The sequence below is a fragment of the Pelodiscus sinensis genome, chromosome 20 (assembly GCF_049634645.1).
Source record: "Pelodiscus sinensis isolate JC-2024 chromosome 20, ASM4963464v1, whole genome shotgun sequence".
Taxonomy (NCBI): domain Eukaryota; kingdom Metazoa; phylum Chordata; order Testudines; family Trionychidae; genus Pelodiscus; species Pelodiscus sinensis.
Genome location: NC_134730.1, coordinates 23532273 through 23550336, shown reverse-complemented (window position 1 = coordinate 23550336; position 18064 = coordinate 23532273). Strand labels below are relative to the sequence as shown.

Here is an 18064-nt window from a genome sequence, read left to right as displayed (position 1 = left end):
CAGGTGGTGACAGGATGTGACGACTCCACTGTCGCTGTGTGGGATGCGGAGACGGGAGCCAAGCACCTCCTCATAAACAATGCCCATGGGAAGGAAGAGATTACCTGCATGGCCCTGGACAGCTCCCAGCACAGCCTCATCACGGCAGCAAGGAACGGGACCATAAAGGTTTGTTCAGTGAAACAAAATACGGCCGCTCTTGCGAAAAAATTCCTTTGCCCCTTTCTTCATTTCCAGACTACAGAGCTGGGAGTGAATAATTCCTTCACCTTGCCAGAAGCCCAGCCTACTCAAGCTGTAGTAGATCAAAAGGTCGCCCCTTTTCTGTGGTCCCACTGCTGCATTCACAAAAACTACTCAGCACAAAATCTCAGGAGTGTGGCTCTTGCCCGGATTCCTCCCCAAGGTCTGATCATCTCACACCTGAGGTCCTCTCTCTAGTCTAGCCTGATGTCCTCACCTCCCTTACCTCTGTATGGGGCTAATCAGCCAGCTGACCCACCGAGTCAGCAAAAGACCTCCTACGTCTACACTGCCCTCTCTCACGCAAAAAAAATATGCAAATGAGGCAAAGCGGTGAATATCGCTGTGCCTCATTTGCATACTTAATAAGCCGCCATTTTGCGCAAGGGGCTTTTGCGTGTAGACAACTCCTTTTTGCACAAAAACCCCTTCTTGCGCAAAAAAAAGCAGCAGAACAACTCTTGCGCAAGAGGGGGGTTTTGCATAAAAAGGAGCCATGTAGACAGCTCCTTTTTGCGCAAAAGCCCCATGCGCAAAATGGCGGTTCATTAAGTATGCAAATGAGACACAGCAATATTCACTGCTTTGCCTCATTTGCATATTTTGTTGCACAAGAGAGAGCAGTGTAGACGTAGCCTTCGCATTTTCCAGCAAGCCCACCGTATGCTCACAGGGTCAGATTGTCAAAAGCTGTCGGTTCCCTACAATGGCCTTAAATATGGACAAACAGCAAGTCTTGTGTTCCTTGTACTGCATATATTACAACCATTGCAAAGCTCCGATGACGCTACATGGTGTGACAATTATCACATTGACCCAGCTGCAGTATTCTGATCTCGGATCATATATAAGCTTTTACTGAAGTTTTCAGTTGTGACTGGAACCTAGTTTTGGGTTTCATTGATCATCTTTTGAACCTTTCCTTTTCCTTCTGACAATAGGCCCCATTAGTGAGGGGCTGGAAAAGATAAGGCTATCGTGGGTGGATTTTATTGTGGGTGGATAGAACTAAATCCCTTTTCTTTTGAGCAGGTCTGGAATATTCAGACTGGCCATAATTTGCACCAGCTGGAGATAGTGGAAGAAACTGAAGTCACGGGACTTGTAGCTTTGCAGGATCAAACATTGCTCGCAGTGGGATGGAATCAGAAAATCGTCCTTTATGATTTCTGTGAGCCTGGGGTGCGTAAAGGAGAAGGAATGGAATGGGAATAGCAGGGTGCCGGTTGTTCATTGCATTTAAACTAACAAGACCCCTCCTTCTGTCACACTCGTGAAAGTGATGCTGGAGTGAGTGAGTAAAAAAACCCAATGAAGTCAGTAGAAACCGCACCTGCTTGTATCAGCACTGAACTTGCCCCCGTATGTTTTATGAATCAAGTGAGTAAAACCTGAGCTTTATTCAGTCCTCTTCCTGTTTGCAGGCCCTTTACGTTGCTGCGCATCCTTCTTGGAAAGGCGGGCAGCCGCACAAAGACGACATCCTGACAGTGGACTATTGTCCTTCTCTTGGGCTCCTCGCTTCCGCCAGCTTCGATGGCGAAATTCTCGTGTGGGATGTGGAATCGCAGAGTGTGTGTCTCTACCTCCGACAGGCTCAGCCCGAAAGGTATCGTTTTCTTTTGGAATGATGTGCCATGAGTTATTCATTATACTCTGCACCGGGTGAAGTAATATGCTTTTCGGGGGGTTACAGAGTCATTTCCCCACGTTACTTTTTTTTTCCCTAACAAAAAGGATGTAAAGAAGAGATCTTGCTGCTTACAATGTTGAGGTCTCATTTCCCTCAACCATCCTGCTTGGGTATCTTCCTTAGCATGATTAACCTGCTAGGTCTGTGCTGTGGCAGTGGCATTGATTTTTATTTATTAAAAACACATTTATGGACCATCTGCTTTACACTAAAGAACCTACAGTGCTCTCCCTGTCTGTGACCGTCCTGCAAAAAGTAAGCACCACCCTACGCACTGTGAAAGTTTGCAAAGGGCTTGGAGGATGAAAAGTGGCCATCTCTGTGCAGAGCTTTCTCATGAGCCTGCAGATGTGAATAGTGAAAGCGGGGTAAGCACCCGGACAGCCCGCATGTTTAAATCCACAGCTGCTCATCAGGTGTAGAAGTGTCATAGCATTGCTGATTTCAATGGAGCTAGGACCATTCACGCCACTGAAGGAGCTCCCTCCATGGAGGGAAAATTGGGCCCAATCCTACAAGACATGGACGCTAACAAGAATTTTAAGAGTAGAGTAATTCCTCATTGAACACGTGCCTGCTTAACACGTTTTTGCGATAGCACGATTTTCTTTTTAGGGGACGTTTTTTGAATTACACGACCATCCCCAGAATAACACAATTTCCCCAGCCAGCCTGTTGCCGGTGACTGCACGGGACTTCTCCCGCTTCCCTGCAAAGCGGCGGAGGGTTCGCCACTCACCTCGCCATTCCCCAGCGACCCAACCTCACCGGACGCAGTGCGGGGCCTGGCAGACCCATCACAGGGGCATACTCGCAACCCAATCCCCCTCCCCTCTCCTCCCCTTCCCTTCCCCAGAGCCAAACACCTCCCCCCCTGCTGTAACCCAGGCCCCTTTCTCCCCCAACCTTATGTCCCAGTCCCAACAGACACCACCGCTTGAAATGCAACCCCCACTTTTTCCATTATTTTCAATGGGAAAATTGACCCCACATAACACGTTTTCACTTAACACGATCATTTTCTGAAGCATATCTATAGTGTTAAATGAGGAATTACTGTATATGGTTTACAGCAAAGGTGGGAAATAATTTTCACAGGGGGAGCCACTTCACGAATTTTGGTACGTGGTAATTCTGACCCCCAAAAGGGGCAGGGCCTGGGATGGAAGGGGCGGGGCCGGGGACTAGCTTCACTCCAGAGTTGTCTGAGGCTGGAGGCTTTGAATTAAAAACACAGCAAAGGGCTTGCAGCTCCCAGCTCCACTGCTACCATGTTGCCTGGCAGCCGCCCATGGTTGCTACCACTATTTAAAGGGCTTGCGGCTTTGGCCATTTACATGGGATCCTGGTTTCTGAGCCACCGCCTAGAGATTTAGTGGCACAGGGCACAAGTTGTACGTAACCCGGGGACTGCCTGTATAAGATAGGGACTGTAGGTTTGTTCTTAAGTTGAATCTGTATGTAAGTCAGAACTGGCGTCAGCCGCTGCTGAAACTGATCAGTTTTAACCGCGGCTGAATCTGGACGCCAGTTCTGACTTACATACAGATTCAACTTAAGAAACCCAGGCGTCCCCAAGTCAGCTGCTGCTGAAACTGATCAGCAGCTGATTCCAGGAAGCCTGGGGCAGAGCAACTCTGCCTCGGGCTTCCTGTAGTCAGCCGCTGGTCAGTTTCAGCAGCGGCTAACTTGGGGACGCCTGGGGCAGAGCAGCTGGGGTGCTGCTGGGTTGCTCCAGTAGCGCGGCTCCTCCGGGCTACTGGAGCAACCCAGCAGCACCCCAGCTGCTCTGCCCCAGGAGTCCTGATTCAGCCACTGCTGAAACTGACCAGCAGCGGCTGAATCAGGACACCTGGGGCAGAGCAGCTGGGGTGCTGCCCGGTTGGTCCGGAGTGGCTCTGCGGGACCAACCCAGCAGCCCCCAGCTGCTCTACCCCAGGGGTAGGCAAGAAAAGCCTGGTCTGCTGGGGGGGGCACTAGATGCACCCCACCCCAGCAGACCAGGGAGATGGGAGTGGCGGGACCGCCCAAGTCCTCCACGGCTTTGCTCCGTCTCCCTGGTCTGCTGACCTGGGAGACCCGGAGCAAAGACGCGGAGCACGCCCGGAGCGGGACAGCCCAAGCGCGCCATTTTCCATTCTTGCCCTGGTTCACTGTAAGAATCTAGCTGCGGGCCTGGTCCAGAGTTCCCTGGTGTCAATGGGAAAACATGTATCTGCTTCAATGGACTTTGGATCAGGGCTGGTGTTTCCAGCAGTGTGTGCAATAATGAAATACGACTGGGCTGATAAGGGACATCGAGAAGCATTACACCCTTTGCAAAGGTTTTGAAAAGGAGCCAAACGCAACGTATCCACCACATGATATGAAACGCCTCACCATGAGCCACCGCAAAACTACTTTGACATTTGTCCCAACTAGACCTCATCCCTGCCATGAGCTCCACATGGGCAGGGCCCCTTGAGATATTACAGAGTCTCACTGACTTCTTTCTGTCAGGCTCTTTGTGGGAACAGCCGTTCACCCACATGCTACCCAGTGCAGGCTCGGGGCCTTAGGTCAGATCTACTTTTGACTTCTTGCTTCCAGCACTCTGATGCCCATAGCTCAAGCTTTGTTGGGTGTTTAATGGCAAATGAGTGCAGTTATTTATATGGGGGTTCTCCTATAGAAATTGGCATGAGTTAAATAAAAAATAAATGTGTGGGATTTTTTTTAAATTATGTCTGTGTGAAGGAAGCAACAACAGGAAAAGCTTAGTATTTCCAGTGCAATCTAATTGATAGTTGGAGGCCTTCCTCCTTTCCAATAGAAATAACTAGCCCTTTATAAAAAATTGCTGGGCGTTTTGATGTGCTAGGTGGACTTTCAAGAAAATAAAGAGGTGGGGATGGTCTGATCATCTGCATTGAATTTTAGGCCACATCCTCCGGTGGAAAAACTGCTGTTTCTCCAGCATCGATCCATGGACAGCGTTTCAAAAGCGAGCGGAATCCTTGTGAGCTCTGATGCCGGGAACCTGCGTTGGTGGAGTATCCTTGCAGAAGAACGGGAATTTGGTAAGACGTACCCGTGAAAGTCATCGTAACTTCAGCGAGACGTTTAGATCTTGGAGGCCTCTGGAGAACTCCTGGCTCACCAAAGTCAGTGGGAGTTAACATCAGTGGGGAACCGTTGTTGAGGGCTCATTGCTGCCTCGCTAGAGATGAGGAGATGTATGTCTCCTTCAGGCCTCGTGGTTCATGGCCAACAGCCCATGAGACTGTTGCAGAAAAACGCTTGCTTTGGTGCTAGCGAAACAAGGGAGAAACCTCCATCTAACCTGAAGTAATTCATCCTGGATCTCACACTATTCCTCTTCCATCCCCATCTTATGCCCAACCTAGGTTAGAAAAGGGAGGTCACTGTTCTTCTCCTGCACCCCACAGTCAGGAGTCCAGGAGGACAGAGTCTTCCAGCTATCTGGCTTCTTCTGCAGCCTGTTCTCTGTAAATGGATTTTGGGAATGTATGCACCTGGTGGTCTCTCCCTGCTGGAAAATTAGTTTCCAGGTGTCTGGGGTCTTGGTGTTGCCCTGCAATGTGTTGCTTTGGTTAGTCACCTATTCAGCCTTTGCCTAAGCTAATCGTAACTGAGGGCTTGTCTACACTTACAGGCTACGTCTACATTGCACTTTCTTGTGCAAGAACATAGGCAAATGAGGGGCGGTGATGAATATTGTCGTGCCTCATTTGCATACTGAATGAGCTGTCATTTTTGTTCAAGGGGCTTTTGCACAAGAAGAAGCAGTCTATACTGCTCCTTCTTGCGCAAAAGCCCCCTCTTGCACAAGAGCTGTTCTACCTCAAAATAAGCGGCGGAATGGCTCTTGCGCAAAAGTGGCGGCTCATGAAGTATGCAAATATTCATTGCCGTGCCTCATTTGCATATGTTCTTGCGCAAGAAAGTGCAATGTAGATGTAGCCACAGTGCCATAGCAGCACAATGACGCCAGTGAAGCTGTACTACTGTAGCACTCAAGCCAGGTCTACACTAGACCTGGAAGCTTGGCTTAAAGTACGCAACTCCAGCTACGTAGAATACACAGGGTTAGCCCCTGGCAGGCCCTCACTGAATGTACCTGCACCTCTCCAGGTATTGGGCGATCACAGCTCTCATTGGCCACAGATTGCCATTTGCAGCTAATTGGAGTGGCAGGAAGGGGCGTCCTGGTCCAAGCTGCTTCCTGCCACTCCCATTGGCCAGGAACAGCAATCTGTGGCCAATGAGAACTGTGATTGCCCAGTACCAGCACAGACGTGCAGGTAAATATAGTGGCAGCGGCCTGCCATGGATTAATCCTGGAGGGCTGCCCTTTTTTTATTGCCCACCCCTGACTTAATGAAACATCCCTAATGAGCGGCAGCGGCTATGTCGGCAGGAGAGAGCTGTTCATACCAGCAGGTCTGTTGGTGTAACTTCTCACTCGGTGGGGGTGTTTTTTCACACCCGTCAGCGACACAAGTTATATTGACAAAAGTGCTAATGTAGCTATAGCTTATTGTTAAAGGGCTTGCTTGCTGCTGGCACCTGACAGCGAAAACTGGATTGGAATTAAACGGATCCGTGTTCACCGGTGTGTTCTGATCTTTAACTGCTCTGTTGTTCTGAGAATTGTCTCTCCAAGGAGAGACTTATGAGGTTATTGAACCAAATCCTGGTCCCTTTGGAATTAAAAGCACAACATCCATCTGACGAAGTGGGTCTTTGCCCACGAAAGCTTATGCTCCAATAAATCTGTTAGGGTGTGTCTAGACTGCATCCCTCTGTCGGCAGAGGGATACAGATTAGGCAGATTGACATTGCAAATGAAGCGGGGATTTAAATATCCTGTGCTTAATTTGCTTAAAAAAATGGCTGCAGTTTTTGCAGACTCAGCACTTTGTCGGCCAAAAAGAGGCAGTCAGAGGGGGATCTGTCGAGAAAGAAAGCCTTTTTTGACAGATTCCTTATGCCTCCTGCAAGGAGATTTACAGGATCTGTCGAAAAAGGCTTTCTTTCTCAACAGATCCCCCTCTAGACTGCCTCTTTTTGCCGACAAAGTGATGTCGGCAAAAACCGTGGCCATTTTTTAATGCAAATTAAGCACAGGATATTTAAATCCCCGCTTCATTTGCAATGTCGACCTGGCTAATCTGCATCCCTCTGCCGACAGAGGGATGCAGTCTAGACATTCCCTCAGGCTATGTCTAGACTGCAGGCTTCTTTCGAAAGAGGCTCTTTCGAAAGCATCTTTCGAAAGAGCCTCTTTCAAAAGATTGCGTCTAGACTGCAGGCGGATCTTTCGAAAGAGAAATCCGCTTTTTCGAAAGAGAGCACCCAGCGAGTCTGGATGCTCTCTTTCGAAGACGGCCTCTTTACATTGAAGAACGCCTTCCTTCAAAAGAGGAACTTTCGAAGGAAGGCGTTCTTCCTCGTGAAACGAGGTTTACCGCCATCGAAAGAAAAGCCGCGTTCTTTCGAAATAATTTCGAAAGAACGCGGCTTGAGTCTGGACGCAGGGGAAGTTTTTTCGGGAAAAGGCTACTTTTCCCAAAAAAAACCCTGAGTCTGGACACGGCCTTAGTCTATAAGGTGCCACAGGACTCCTCCTCACTTTGGCAACATCCATCAGCCTCACTGGAACAAGGATTTGGCCCAAAGAGCCAACTCTTCCCTGATGTAAGAACAGGGATGTATCTGACCTATCTGATGCATCATATTTATTCTCGCTCCTTCCTATAACACAATGTTACAGTTATTGGAATTGGCACTAAGCAAAATTGGAAAGGTATCTAAGTTATTTACAAAAACCAAAATGCTAACTAAATAGAAAAGCTTCCAAACATTCCATGAGGCCAGCTTTGAAAACGGGATATTTAAACCCTTTCTCTTGGGAAATGTTTTTCCCAATGATAGGGGTTACGCTGGGTAGGGCTGAGTTTGTTTTTTTTCAATGCCTCACTTCAGTATCTCTGCGGAGGAAAGAATAAACTACAAAAATGAAAACCAAAGTGCAAGCATTGCGCCAAACTTAGGAAATGTACAAGAAATTCCCATGCACAAAAACCAAAGAAGGATCATTTAGTGCCCAGCCACACTCACTACAAGAGATCGTTTTAGCTCAGCAGAAAAGGGAGCGCGGTGTTCATGGGGTGCAAGTGGGCTGCATTTGTACACGGTGAGCTGTCCCTGAAAATGAAACCCATGGCAAGTGAGGAATTTCCATCTGTGTCAACAACCAATAACAGTGAGTCAAAGGACTTGCAAAAGGGCGAAATCCTGGCCCCATTGAAGATAATGGCAAAACTCCAATTGACTTCAGTAGGATCAGGATTTTGCCCAAAGATACTAAGGGCACATCTACATAGTGTCTGGGAGGTGTGATTCCACAGGCAGACAGCCATAGATAGACATACCCATGCAGCTCTGCTCAATTTATAGAGCCTATCAGTGGTGTGGCTACAGAGACACTCTGGGTAGCTGCCCAAGTATGGGTATGTCTACACTTGCACCCTCTTTCGAGAGAGGGATGCAAATGAAGACATTTGAAATTGCAAATGAAGCCAGGATTTAAATAGCCCGCGCTTCATTTGCATATTCGCATTATGGCACTATTTCGAAATAACAGACGCTGTTAAGACGCGGTTATTTCGAGAGAAAACCCTTCTCTCAAAATAACCCTTATTCCTCATACAATGATGTTTACCAGTTATTTCGAGAGAAGGGTTTTCTGTTGAAATAACCGCGTCTTAACAGCATCTGTTGTTTCAAAATAGCGCTATTTCGAAATAGCGCCATAACACGAATATGCAAATGAACCGTGGGATATTTAAATCCCAGCTTCATTTGCAATTTTGAATGTCTTCATTTGCATCCCTGTCTTGAAAGAGGATACAAGTGTAGACATACCCATACAGTCCCACCCAATCCACTGGGTACTTCCTTGGGCAACTCCCTGCGACTGAAGTGTGATTTTTGGGCACTATCTCAAGCAGAGCTGGTGCAGGTCATATCCACCTGCATTGGAAATCGCACCTCTGAGCTGTGAAGAGGATGCAAGCTCAGGCCAATATTTTGAAAGTAGGCACTGATTTTGAGGAACCTCCATAAGATGCCGTACAAGATGCTGAACTTCCTTCCATGAACAATGTTGAGGTTTCTGAATTTATTTTCATTCCATATCCATACAAAAGTGAGGACTTTAGAAATGTTTCACAAAGAGAGAGAGAGAAAATCCCCCAAACAGCCAATAGCTCAGTGATTCGGACATTCACTTGCATCTCCAACAAACTAGCCATGTGTCCCAACCACACCAGAGAGTCCAACTGTCTAAACAGAATTCCTTCTAGAGCTGTTCCACTTAGTATAAGTAATTAAATATTCATTGGGACAAAAAGAGAGAGAGAATCCATAGCCCAAACATTTGGATCTTCACTTGGTGTATTGGTGACCCCGATTTGAGTGCCTGCTCCACATCCATGTCTCTCACATCTCAGGTGAGCGTCCTACCCCGGGGTATCTTGGCCACTTTGGAGAGGGTCTCACACACAGTGCCAAATTCCAACATGAATAACTGCTTCCCAAAAAATTCTAACATTTCAACCGAAGGAAATATTCAACAACAAGAACTATTACCCAGTGTTTTTGGCACAGAATGGCTGACAGATTCCAACCCAGAGGTGACTGTCTTGAATAGAGGGTGACAAATTTCTGTCTGTACAAGCACATAGGAATCCTCTTTATAACAAACTATTGCTGAAGATCTACCTAACAAAGCCACTTTCAAAAGGCAGCTGTCCTTGTAATAGGATAGTCTATGGCAGGACCATGTTATTTCTTCAAGGCCCGTTAGGCTCCAAATTTAGATTTTTTTTTTCCACTAAAAAAATTAAGATCCATACATTTGTAATTAATTTTGGGACGTTGAATGGAGGCTGGTTTTGGGGCGCGCTATATCATGTTCTCCTGCTGTCTTAAATTGCAACCCAAGCATTGTCACATTTTACCTGTGCACGGGCATCAAAAAAGTGAAGCTAACAACAGCAACCAGCAAGGGAGGTGAAACTGACTGGCCCGTTTCATTGTTCATGCTGAAAGGAGCTCAGAAATTAAAAACCAGCATTACTGGTGCTCGTGGAAGCAGATTTCAATATCTCTTGCTGTGTTAAATATTCTAAATGATCCTAATATCACAGATGAGGAATTTTTAAAAAGCAATAGTACATGTTCTTTGAACCGGACTGACTTCCTAGAAGAGTTAGGATACGATTTTCAAAAATGACTAAGTCCCATTTAAATGAGTTACAGAGGATTAGGGCTGGCAACAGACTTCACACAGCCTCCCCACAGCTACTCGGGAACAAATCCTCACAGAATCACCTTCTGACCCCCGACCAGGATTGTTCTATCTACTTCCCAAGATCCATAAACCTGGGCACCCCGGACGTCCCATCATCTCTGGTATTGGCACGCTCACTACTGGTCTATCCAGCTATGTAGACACTCTTCTCAAACCCTTCGTAACCAATACCCCCAGCTATCTCTGAGACACTACTGACTTCCTAAGGAAACTACAAAACATCGATAACCTCCCCAATAATACCATCCTTGCCACCATGGATGTAGAAGCTCTATATACCAACATCCCACATGAAGACGGATTACAAGCAATTAGAAACACTATCCCAGAGGACACTACTGCCAACCTGATAGCAGACCTATGTAACTTTGTTCTCACCCACAATTATTTCCAGTTTGAGAACAACTTATACCTCCAGATCAGCGGCACAGCCATGGGTACACGCATGGCCCCACAGTATGCTAACATCTTTATGGCTGACCTAGAACAACGTTTCCTCAACTCCCGTCCCCTTTCACCCCTCCTCTACCTACGGTACATCGATGACATCTTTATGATCTGGACACATGGCCAAGAAACACTGGAGATATTCCACAGAGATTTCAACAACCTACACCCCACCATCAACCTCAGCCTGGACCATTCTACACGAGAGATCCACTTCCTGGACACCACCGTACAAATCAACAATGGAAAATTAGACACCACTCTCTACAGAAAACCCACCGACTCATACAGTTACCTACATGCATCCAGCTCCCATCCAGAACACACCACACGATCCATCGTCTATAGCCAAGCCCTTCGATACAACCGCATCTGCTCTAACCCCACTGACAGAGACCAGAAGCTTCAGGATCTCTACCAAGCATTTATAAATCTCAACTACCCACCCAGAGAAACAAAAAAGCAAATTGAAAGAGCCAGACGAATACCTAGAAACCATCTACTTCAAGACAGACCCAAGAAAACCAACAATAGAACACCACTTGTCATCACCTACAACCCCCAACTTAAACCTGTCCAACACATTATCAATAAACTACAGCCTATATTGGAACAGGATACCATACTCAAAGAGGCTCTGGGAGACAGACCCATAGTCTCCTATAGACAACCACCTAACCTCAAGATGATTCTTACCAACCACCACAGGACATACCACACTAATACCAACCCTGGTACCTTCCCTTGCAACAAACCCCGTTGCCAGCTTTGTCCACATATTCATTCTGCTGATACCATTATTGGACCTAACCAAGTGAGTTATAAGATCAAGAACACATATTCCTGCACATCCAGAAATATAATCTAAGCTATCATGTGCCGAAAGTGTCCGTCTGCTATGTACATTGGACAAACATCTCAGACACTTCGCCAAAGGATTAATGCCCACAAAACAGATATCAGACAAGATCACAAAGAGAAAACAGTTTCTTGCCACTTTAACCAGAAAGGACACTCTCTAAATGACTTAGCCACCTGCATTCTGCTACAAAGACCTTTTACATCTGCACTTGAAAGGGAATCCTCTGAACTGTCATTCATGTTAAAATTCGACACTTGCCAACAAGGACTTAACAAGTCTTTGAACTTTCTCACCCATTACCAAGACAGTTTCCCCAATTATCACCTGTAATACCATTAACTCACAAACATCCCACTCTCCCTACCTTTAATATCAGCAATTCACAGACACTTACCTTCCTTCCTCCCCCTTCCCACCCCCCCGCATCCCCCTTCTGTTCTGCAATGTGATTTGTCCTTTTCATATTTGTTCATTTTTTTAATTGTATCCTTTGGTATATATGGTTGTGACTACTTTCTTCCACTATTTGATCTGAGGAAGTGGGTCTGGCCCACGAAAGCTCATCATCTAATAAACCATCTTGTTAGTCTTTAAAGTGCTACATTGTCCTGCATTTTGCTTCAACAGACTTCAGTGGGCCCTGGACAATGTGGGGCGGGGGAGGAGGGAAATGCAGCTCTAGCCCCCGCCACAAGGGGAGGGGCCTATATCAGAAGGGGTGGAGCTAGGGCTAGCTGCCCCCAGCCAGCCCTCAGTAGCATCCATGGCTCCAGTGATGTTTTAATATGGCTGGGGCTTTGGCCACTGCTGTTGCCATGGTATCAACCTGGAGTCCCAAGCCCCAGGGTAACTGTCCCCTTTGCCCCTCCCTCTCCCATTGGCGGCCCTGTGGGAGACTTAGGAAATAAATGGGAGTTAGGTGCCTAAATACCTTTGAGCATATGGGCCTTAGGCACTTATAATTTATTTGTATTACCTCAGAGCCCAGGAGCCCTAGTCATGCCCAGGGTCCCACTGTGCGTGGTGCTATGGAAACACAGAACAAAAAGATGGTGCCCGCCCCAGGGGGTTCCCAATCTCAGGAGATGTCTGAGTCTCCTCGAAATCAACGGTGTTTACATCCCTATGTGCCTCTGCCTCTTTTAAAAAAATGGGACCTAGGCTCCTAACTCACTTAAGCACTTGGGGAAATGTTACCCTTCTGCCCCTTGTGTTGTTTCAGGCTTTTATTATGCCCCAGCTAAAGAGGATGCCTCTGTGACTGGACTGTCAACCAATCTAACCAACAGTGTGCTTGTGTCTGGAGACACATGTGGATTCATCCGGGTTTGGGATATTGCCGATTACGGGCTGTCTCCCAGATCTCAGGTAAATCTTCATTCTCAGTATATGGAAGTAGCCTTGTGATATAAGGGCACAGCAGTTCACCGGGTTGCCATGTTCATTTGTGTTATTTATTGTCTAATTATCCCTAGTGAGCTCATACCCATGGTGCTGCACTTGTTCAGAGCTTTCTTCTTGGGGCAAGAGAACATCAGGTTTCTTGTACTGTCTCTGTCAGGCATCAGGCAAACTTGAATAGCTACAGGCTGGACCTCCGTGGTCCAGCGCCCTCGGGACCTGACTGGTCCCAGATGAGGAATTTTGGTGGACCAGGGGAGGTCATTTCTGACCCCCTGCAGCTGGCCCCACCCCCTGCCATCCCACCGGGCTTATTGGCTCCCCCAGCGGCCCAGCTGAATTGTGCATGCCTGGCTTCCCACCCCACCTCTGCAGTCCATCTGGGCCATGTTCCGACCTTCTCTGCTCCCCTCCCCCCCAGCCCAGCTGATCTAAGTGCCAGGCTCCTGCCTTTCCCCCCCCACAATGAGCTGAGCTCCTGGCACCCTCCTTCTCCCTTACATAGCACTGGGCTCCCAGCTCTTGCCCCCAACCCCTGCAGTGCGCTGGGACTCTCTGGCCAGACCAGAGAGTCCCAGTTTCTAAAGGTGCAATCCGTACTTCCTGAGTGTCTATTATCCATTTTAATCCATCCATTCCCCCCTTTATTCTTGGAACTGCCATTCTTTGTGAGCTAAATGCCCTAAAAGTCTCTTCAAAACTAGCTATGGGCCTAAAATCGCTGAACGCAATCCCCAGTGCTGGGGCAGAATCCAGATCTAAATGTTATGATTTGGGTCAATCTCTGCTTTTACCTTCTCTGCTCAGGTCGTTCCATGATAACTCAACAAGCACCGATTAGGTTGTTATAAACAGGCGGGTGCATGCATGCCTGGGTGTGTGCACTGTTGGATAGGACCAGACTTGTGCAGCTGTTTGTCATAGGCACAACGCTGCTCACAGATTGCAGAGATTCACCTAGGCAGCTGCTGGCAAAGGCCTGAGCTTTTAATTCCAGGAAGACGGATATGCTGTCAACAGTCGCACAGATGCTGAAAAGTTCTGCGTAGCCTTGGTGTGGAGCAGAACAAGTGTTTTTGGTGCTCATGGAATTGTTACACTGGAGCTGTACAAATATCTGCATCATTGGAAATGTGGCTGCCTGTCTGATGTGTCCTGTGTTATCTGTTTGATGTAGGTGTTCGGATTCTTAGGGAAGGGAACACTTTGTCCTCTGGGTTTGCACAGACTCGCCATCCCAACCGTACCGTGTCAATTCACAATAAATCATCTTTGAAGTAGGGATCCTGCTTACTACTGGGGTGATTCATTGAGTTACCAGCAACTCCCGTTGGCTACTTCTAGACTACACCTCTCTGTCGACAGAGAGATGTAGATTAGGCACATCGAAATTGCTAATGAAGCAGGGATTTAAATATCCCGTGTTTCATTAGCATACACATGGCCGCCGATTTTTTCAAAACGGAGCTTTTTCGAGGAAAAAACGGCAGTCTAGATGCAGATCTATCAAAAATAAACCCTTTTTCGACAGATTCTGGTAAACCTCATTTTTTGAGGAATACAGGATCTGTCAAAAAAGGGTTTATTTTTGACAGATCCGTATCTAGACTGCCTTTAAAAAAAAAAAAAAAAAAAAAAGGCTCCATTTAAAAAAAAAAAGCGGAGGTCATGTTCATGCTAATGAGGTGCGGGATATTTAAATCCCTGCTTCGTTAGCAATATTGACGTGCCTGATCTACATCTCTCTGTTGACAGAGAGGTGTAGTCTAGCCGCACCCTTTGTGTTTAAGAACCCTCAGCTTTCTTTCTCCCACTCTCACACACCTGCACACACACTTACACTTGCATGCACACACATGCCCGGCCCATCGGACCACCACCACCCCCATTTCATGTGGTTAGGCCCCTCCCACAGGTCAGGATCCGTTTTTGTGCCATGCTGTCTGAATAAGAGACGTTTGGCAGGGAGTTGGTGACCTCACAGAGGTCTGGAAGGAAAGTTCCAGAAGTTTCAGTGTCGACCAACAGCAGCTTCTGTTACCTGAGAATGATCCATTGGTTTGAAGACACTAGACCAGACTACAAAGTGCAGTCAGCTGTTGCTAGGAGCTTCATGGAAAGGGTTGAGTTATAGTTACCACCTTGTTGTTTATCAATCCGACTGTGCCCAGCGAGGCTGTGGACCATCTAACCATCACCCACAAAACTTGGTAAGAACTATTGCTCCAGCCCTGTTCTGAGAGCAGAGCACTTCAGTAGTGGTGAGAGTAATTCACAATTTACGAAGGGTCGTAGTAGGTGGAGTCTCCTCATTGACCATTTTTAAATTAGGTGTTTTTCCTGAGTGATCACCTTTAGAAGTTACTCTGAGGAAACTCTCTGGAACTGTGTTGTACTGCAGATCAGACTAGATCAGTATTTTTCAAACTTGGGTCATGGGGCCACCAGGATAAGCCAACGGCAGGGCCAGGCCATTTTGTTTATTTAACTAGTCCGAAGCCACAGAGCGGCTCCCCTTGACTGGAAACGGCAAAGCGCCACCAATGGGAGCTGCAAGGCATCCTGGTGATGGACACATTAAGTAAACAAAGCAGCGTGGACAAGCCAGTGGCTTACCCTGGAGGCACCGCAACCCAAGTTTGAAAAACTCGGGACTAGATGATCACATCACTTCCCTCTGGCCTCGGACTCCATGAAAACGTTTCCTCATGTGGTTCCGAGCCATCGTCCTCTCAGTGGACTTCTAGCCCTTTATCAGCTGTGAATCACATTAGAAACTCATTCCTATTCTAGCCCTCACATATCAAGTCATTAGGACTCCGGGGTTGCTGTTCTGCTCCGATTAACTTGACCGTTCTGTTGTCTAGTGATGCAGAATTGTAGATACAGAGGCTTCTTTCTGTTTGCATGTGAACATGGATGAGATCTGTTGCACTGGCCAAAAGGATTGGTGAGGAAAGCTCAGTACATCTATGCCATATGGATCCCATTTTACCAGAGTACCATTTCAAAGAGGAGAAACTAAGGCACAGAAAGACTTGTCCAAAGGCCTTGGTAAAGCAGCACATTGGTCCAGTGTCTCCCAAGCTAATGGTCTAACCCCTGGATCATTCTTCCTGACCAGGAGCTTTTGGGGTTTCCATGATTTTTTATTTTGTAAGCATGAACTTTGGCCATGATCAATTTCAGCTTCGCCATGCTAAATTTGACTTTCAAGCATCTCTCCCAAATATGTCTGCTATGTTCACTCTGTTTATTTCCTTCAATGAACACCATAATTTGAAAAAACCCACCTTGATGGAGAAAATCGGAGAGCCACGAGCCCATATAGCCCGCAAAAAATAAAATTAGTTCAACTCGGCCTTTACTGTGCTCCTTTCTTTCGGACTCCACTAATACCACGAGCTGAGCACTAGAGTTGCTTCCCTTCCAAATCTCCGATGCCGGGACTTATAGACGCCGCGCACGCAAAAAGCAAGTGATACAATTCAACCTGCTAAATCAGTGACGAGCAAGATGCAGCCCGGGGGCCAGATCTGGCCCACCTAACACTTTGATCCGGCCCATGGACTACATCTGGCTGCTTTACATTTATAGCCTGCTGCCCATGCCACCGAATTTCCTGGCGGTGGTTCAGGCAGCAGGATCCTATTTAAATGACTTATGGCTAGCGGTTGTAATGCTGCCCTGGCCAGAGCTGCAAGCCCTTTAAATAGCCACAGTAACCCTGGGCGGCTGCCAGGCAACATGGTAGTGTCGGAACCAGGAGTCACAAGCCCTTTACTGTGTTTTTAATTCAAAGCCTCTGGCCCCAGGCAACACTTTGGGGAGGCTAGTCCCCAGCCCCACCTCTTCCACCCCTTCTGGGGGCTGGAACCAGCCCTTCGGGGAGTGGAACCAGCCCGTGACTACCTACCAAAATTCATTTAGTGGCCTCTCTGTGAAAATTATTGGCCACCTCTGTGCTAAGTAAACAAGTGATTGAGAGTGCTACGTCTACACTGGCAGCTTCTTGCAGAAGAAAAGCCGTTCTTCTGCAAAAACATGCCGGCTGTCTACACTGCACGAGCATTCTTCCAGAAATAAATTTACAGTAGAGCGTTGTAAAACAGGGCTTCTTCTGGAAGAGTTATTCCTCTCCCCATGAGGAATAAGCCCTCTTGCGCAAGAGCTCTTCCAGAAGAGGGCAGTGTAGACAGGCAACATGAATTTCTTGCGCAAGAAGCCCCTATGGTTAAAATGGCCATCAGAGCTTTCTTGAGGAAGAGAGCGTCTACACTGCCATGGATGCTCTTGCACAAAAGCACATGGCAGTGTAGATGCTCTCTTGTGGAAAAGTTTTTGCACAAGAACTCTTCCGCAAAAGAGTTCTTGTGCAAGAAGCTGCCAGTGTAGACGTAGCCTTTGTATCTTACTAACACCGCAGCTAGCGTAGGTCAGGAATTGGTCACATTGTACAATAGGATGATTTGTACAGTACCCACAGTGTATACAGCATGCTGGGTGCTTTACCAAACACATCAGACTCCATTCCTGATCCCATAAGTGAAGTCAAACAGCAGAGAGGAGAAAGGTGGAAAGGGCAGATGGAGGGTTACCATAATGAAATCACAAGTTATTTTAGGTTCACTATGTAAATGTCCCAGTGGGGCTATTATCCATGTGTTCACTTTTTAGTTTCCCCCTTCTCTCCCTCACACATCCCAATTAAGCCCAAGGCTGTCTCGCCTGAGTAAGGACCAGAGATTGGTTTCATTATTCTCCATTATTAAAGATAATGAGGAACTTCATTTCGGATTCAGGGACTGGTGCTCCGTGACAGGCACTGCTCTGGAAATCATATTAGCTACAAGGTGCATTCACTTTTTCCTGACTTCCTTTTATCATTAACTGAGGAGATCAGGGGTGAAATGTTTCACTGATCCATGCCAAGGATATCAGACACAAGGTCACAGCCTAAATCTCTTTGGGGTAATTAGGAATTAATACAGTGGTTTTGCACTGATGGTCTTAGGATGATAAAATACAGAAAAAAAAT

General features: G+C 47.1%; 1 protein-coding gene across 3 annotated transcripts in view; it reads left to right on the top strand.

Moving 5' to 3' along the window:
* LOC102463174 (cilia- and flagella-associated protein 337-like) overlaps positions 1-18064 on the top strand; it is an 81362-nt gene that overhangs the window by 30418 nt on the left and 32880 nt on the right. For all 3 annotated transcript variants that reach the window (XM_075903989.1, XM_075903990.1, XM_075903991.1), the window contains 5 exons: positions 4-168; positions 1276-1425; positions 1668-1852; positions 4856-4995; positions 12848-12993. In XM_075903989.1, coding sequence (XP_075760104.1) covers positions 4-168; positions 1276-1425; positions 1668-1852; positions 4856-4995; positions 12848-12993 — 786 coding nt within the window. The remainder of the gene's footprint in view (positions 1-3; positions 169-1275; positions 1426-1667; positions 1853-4855; positions 4996-12847; positions 12994-18064) is intronic.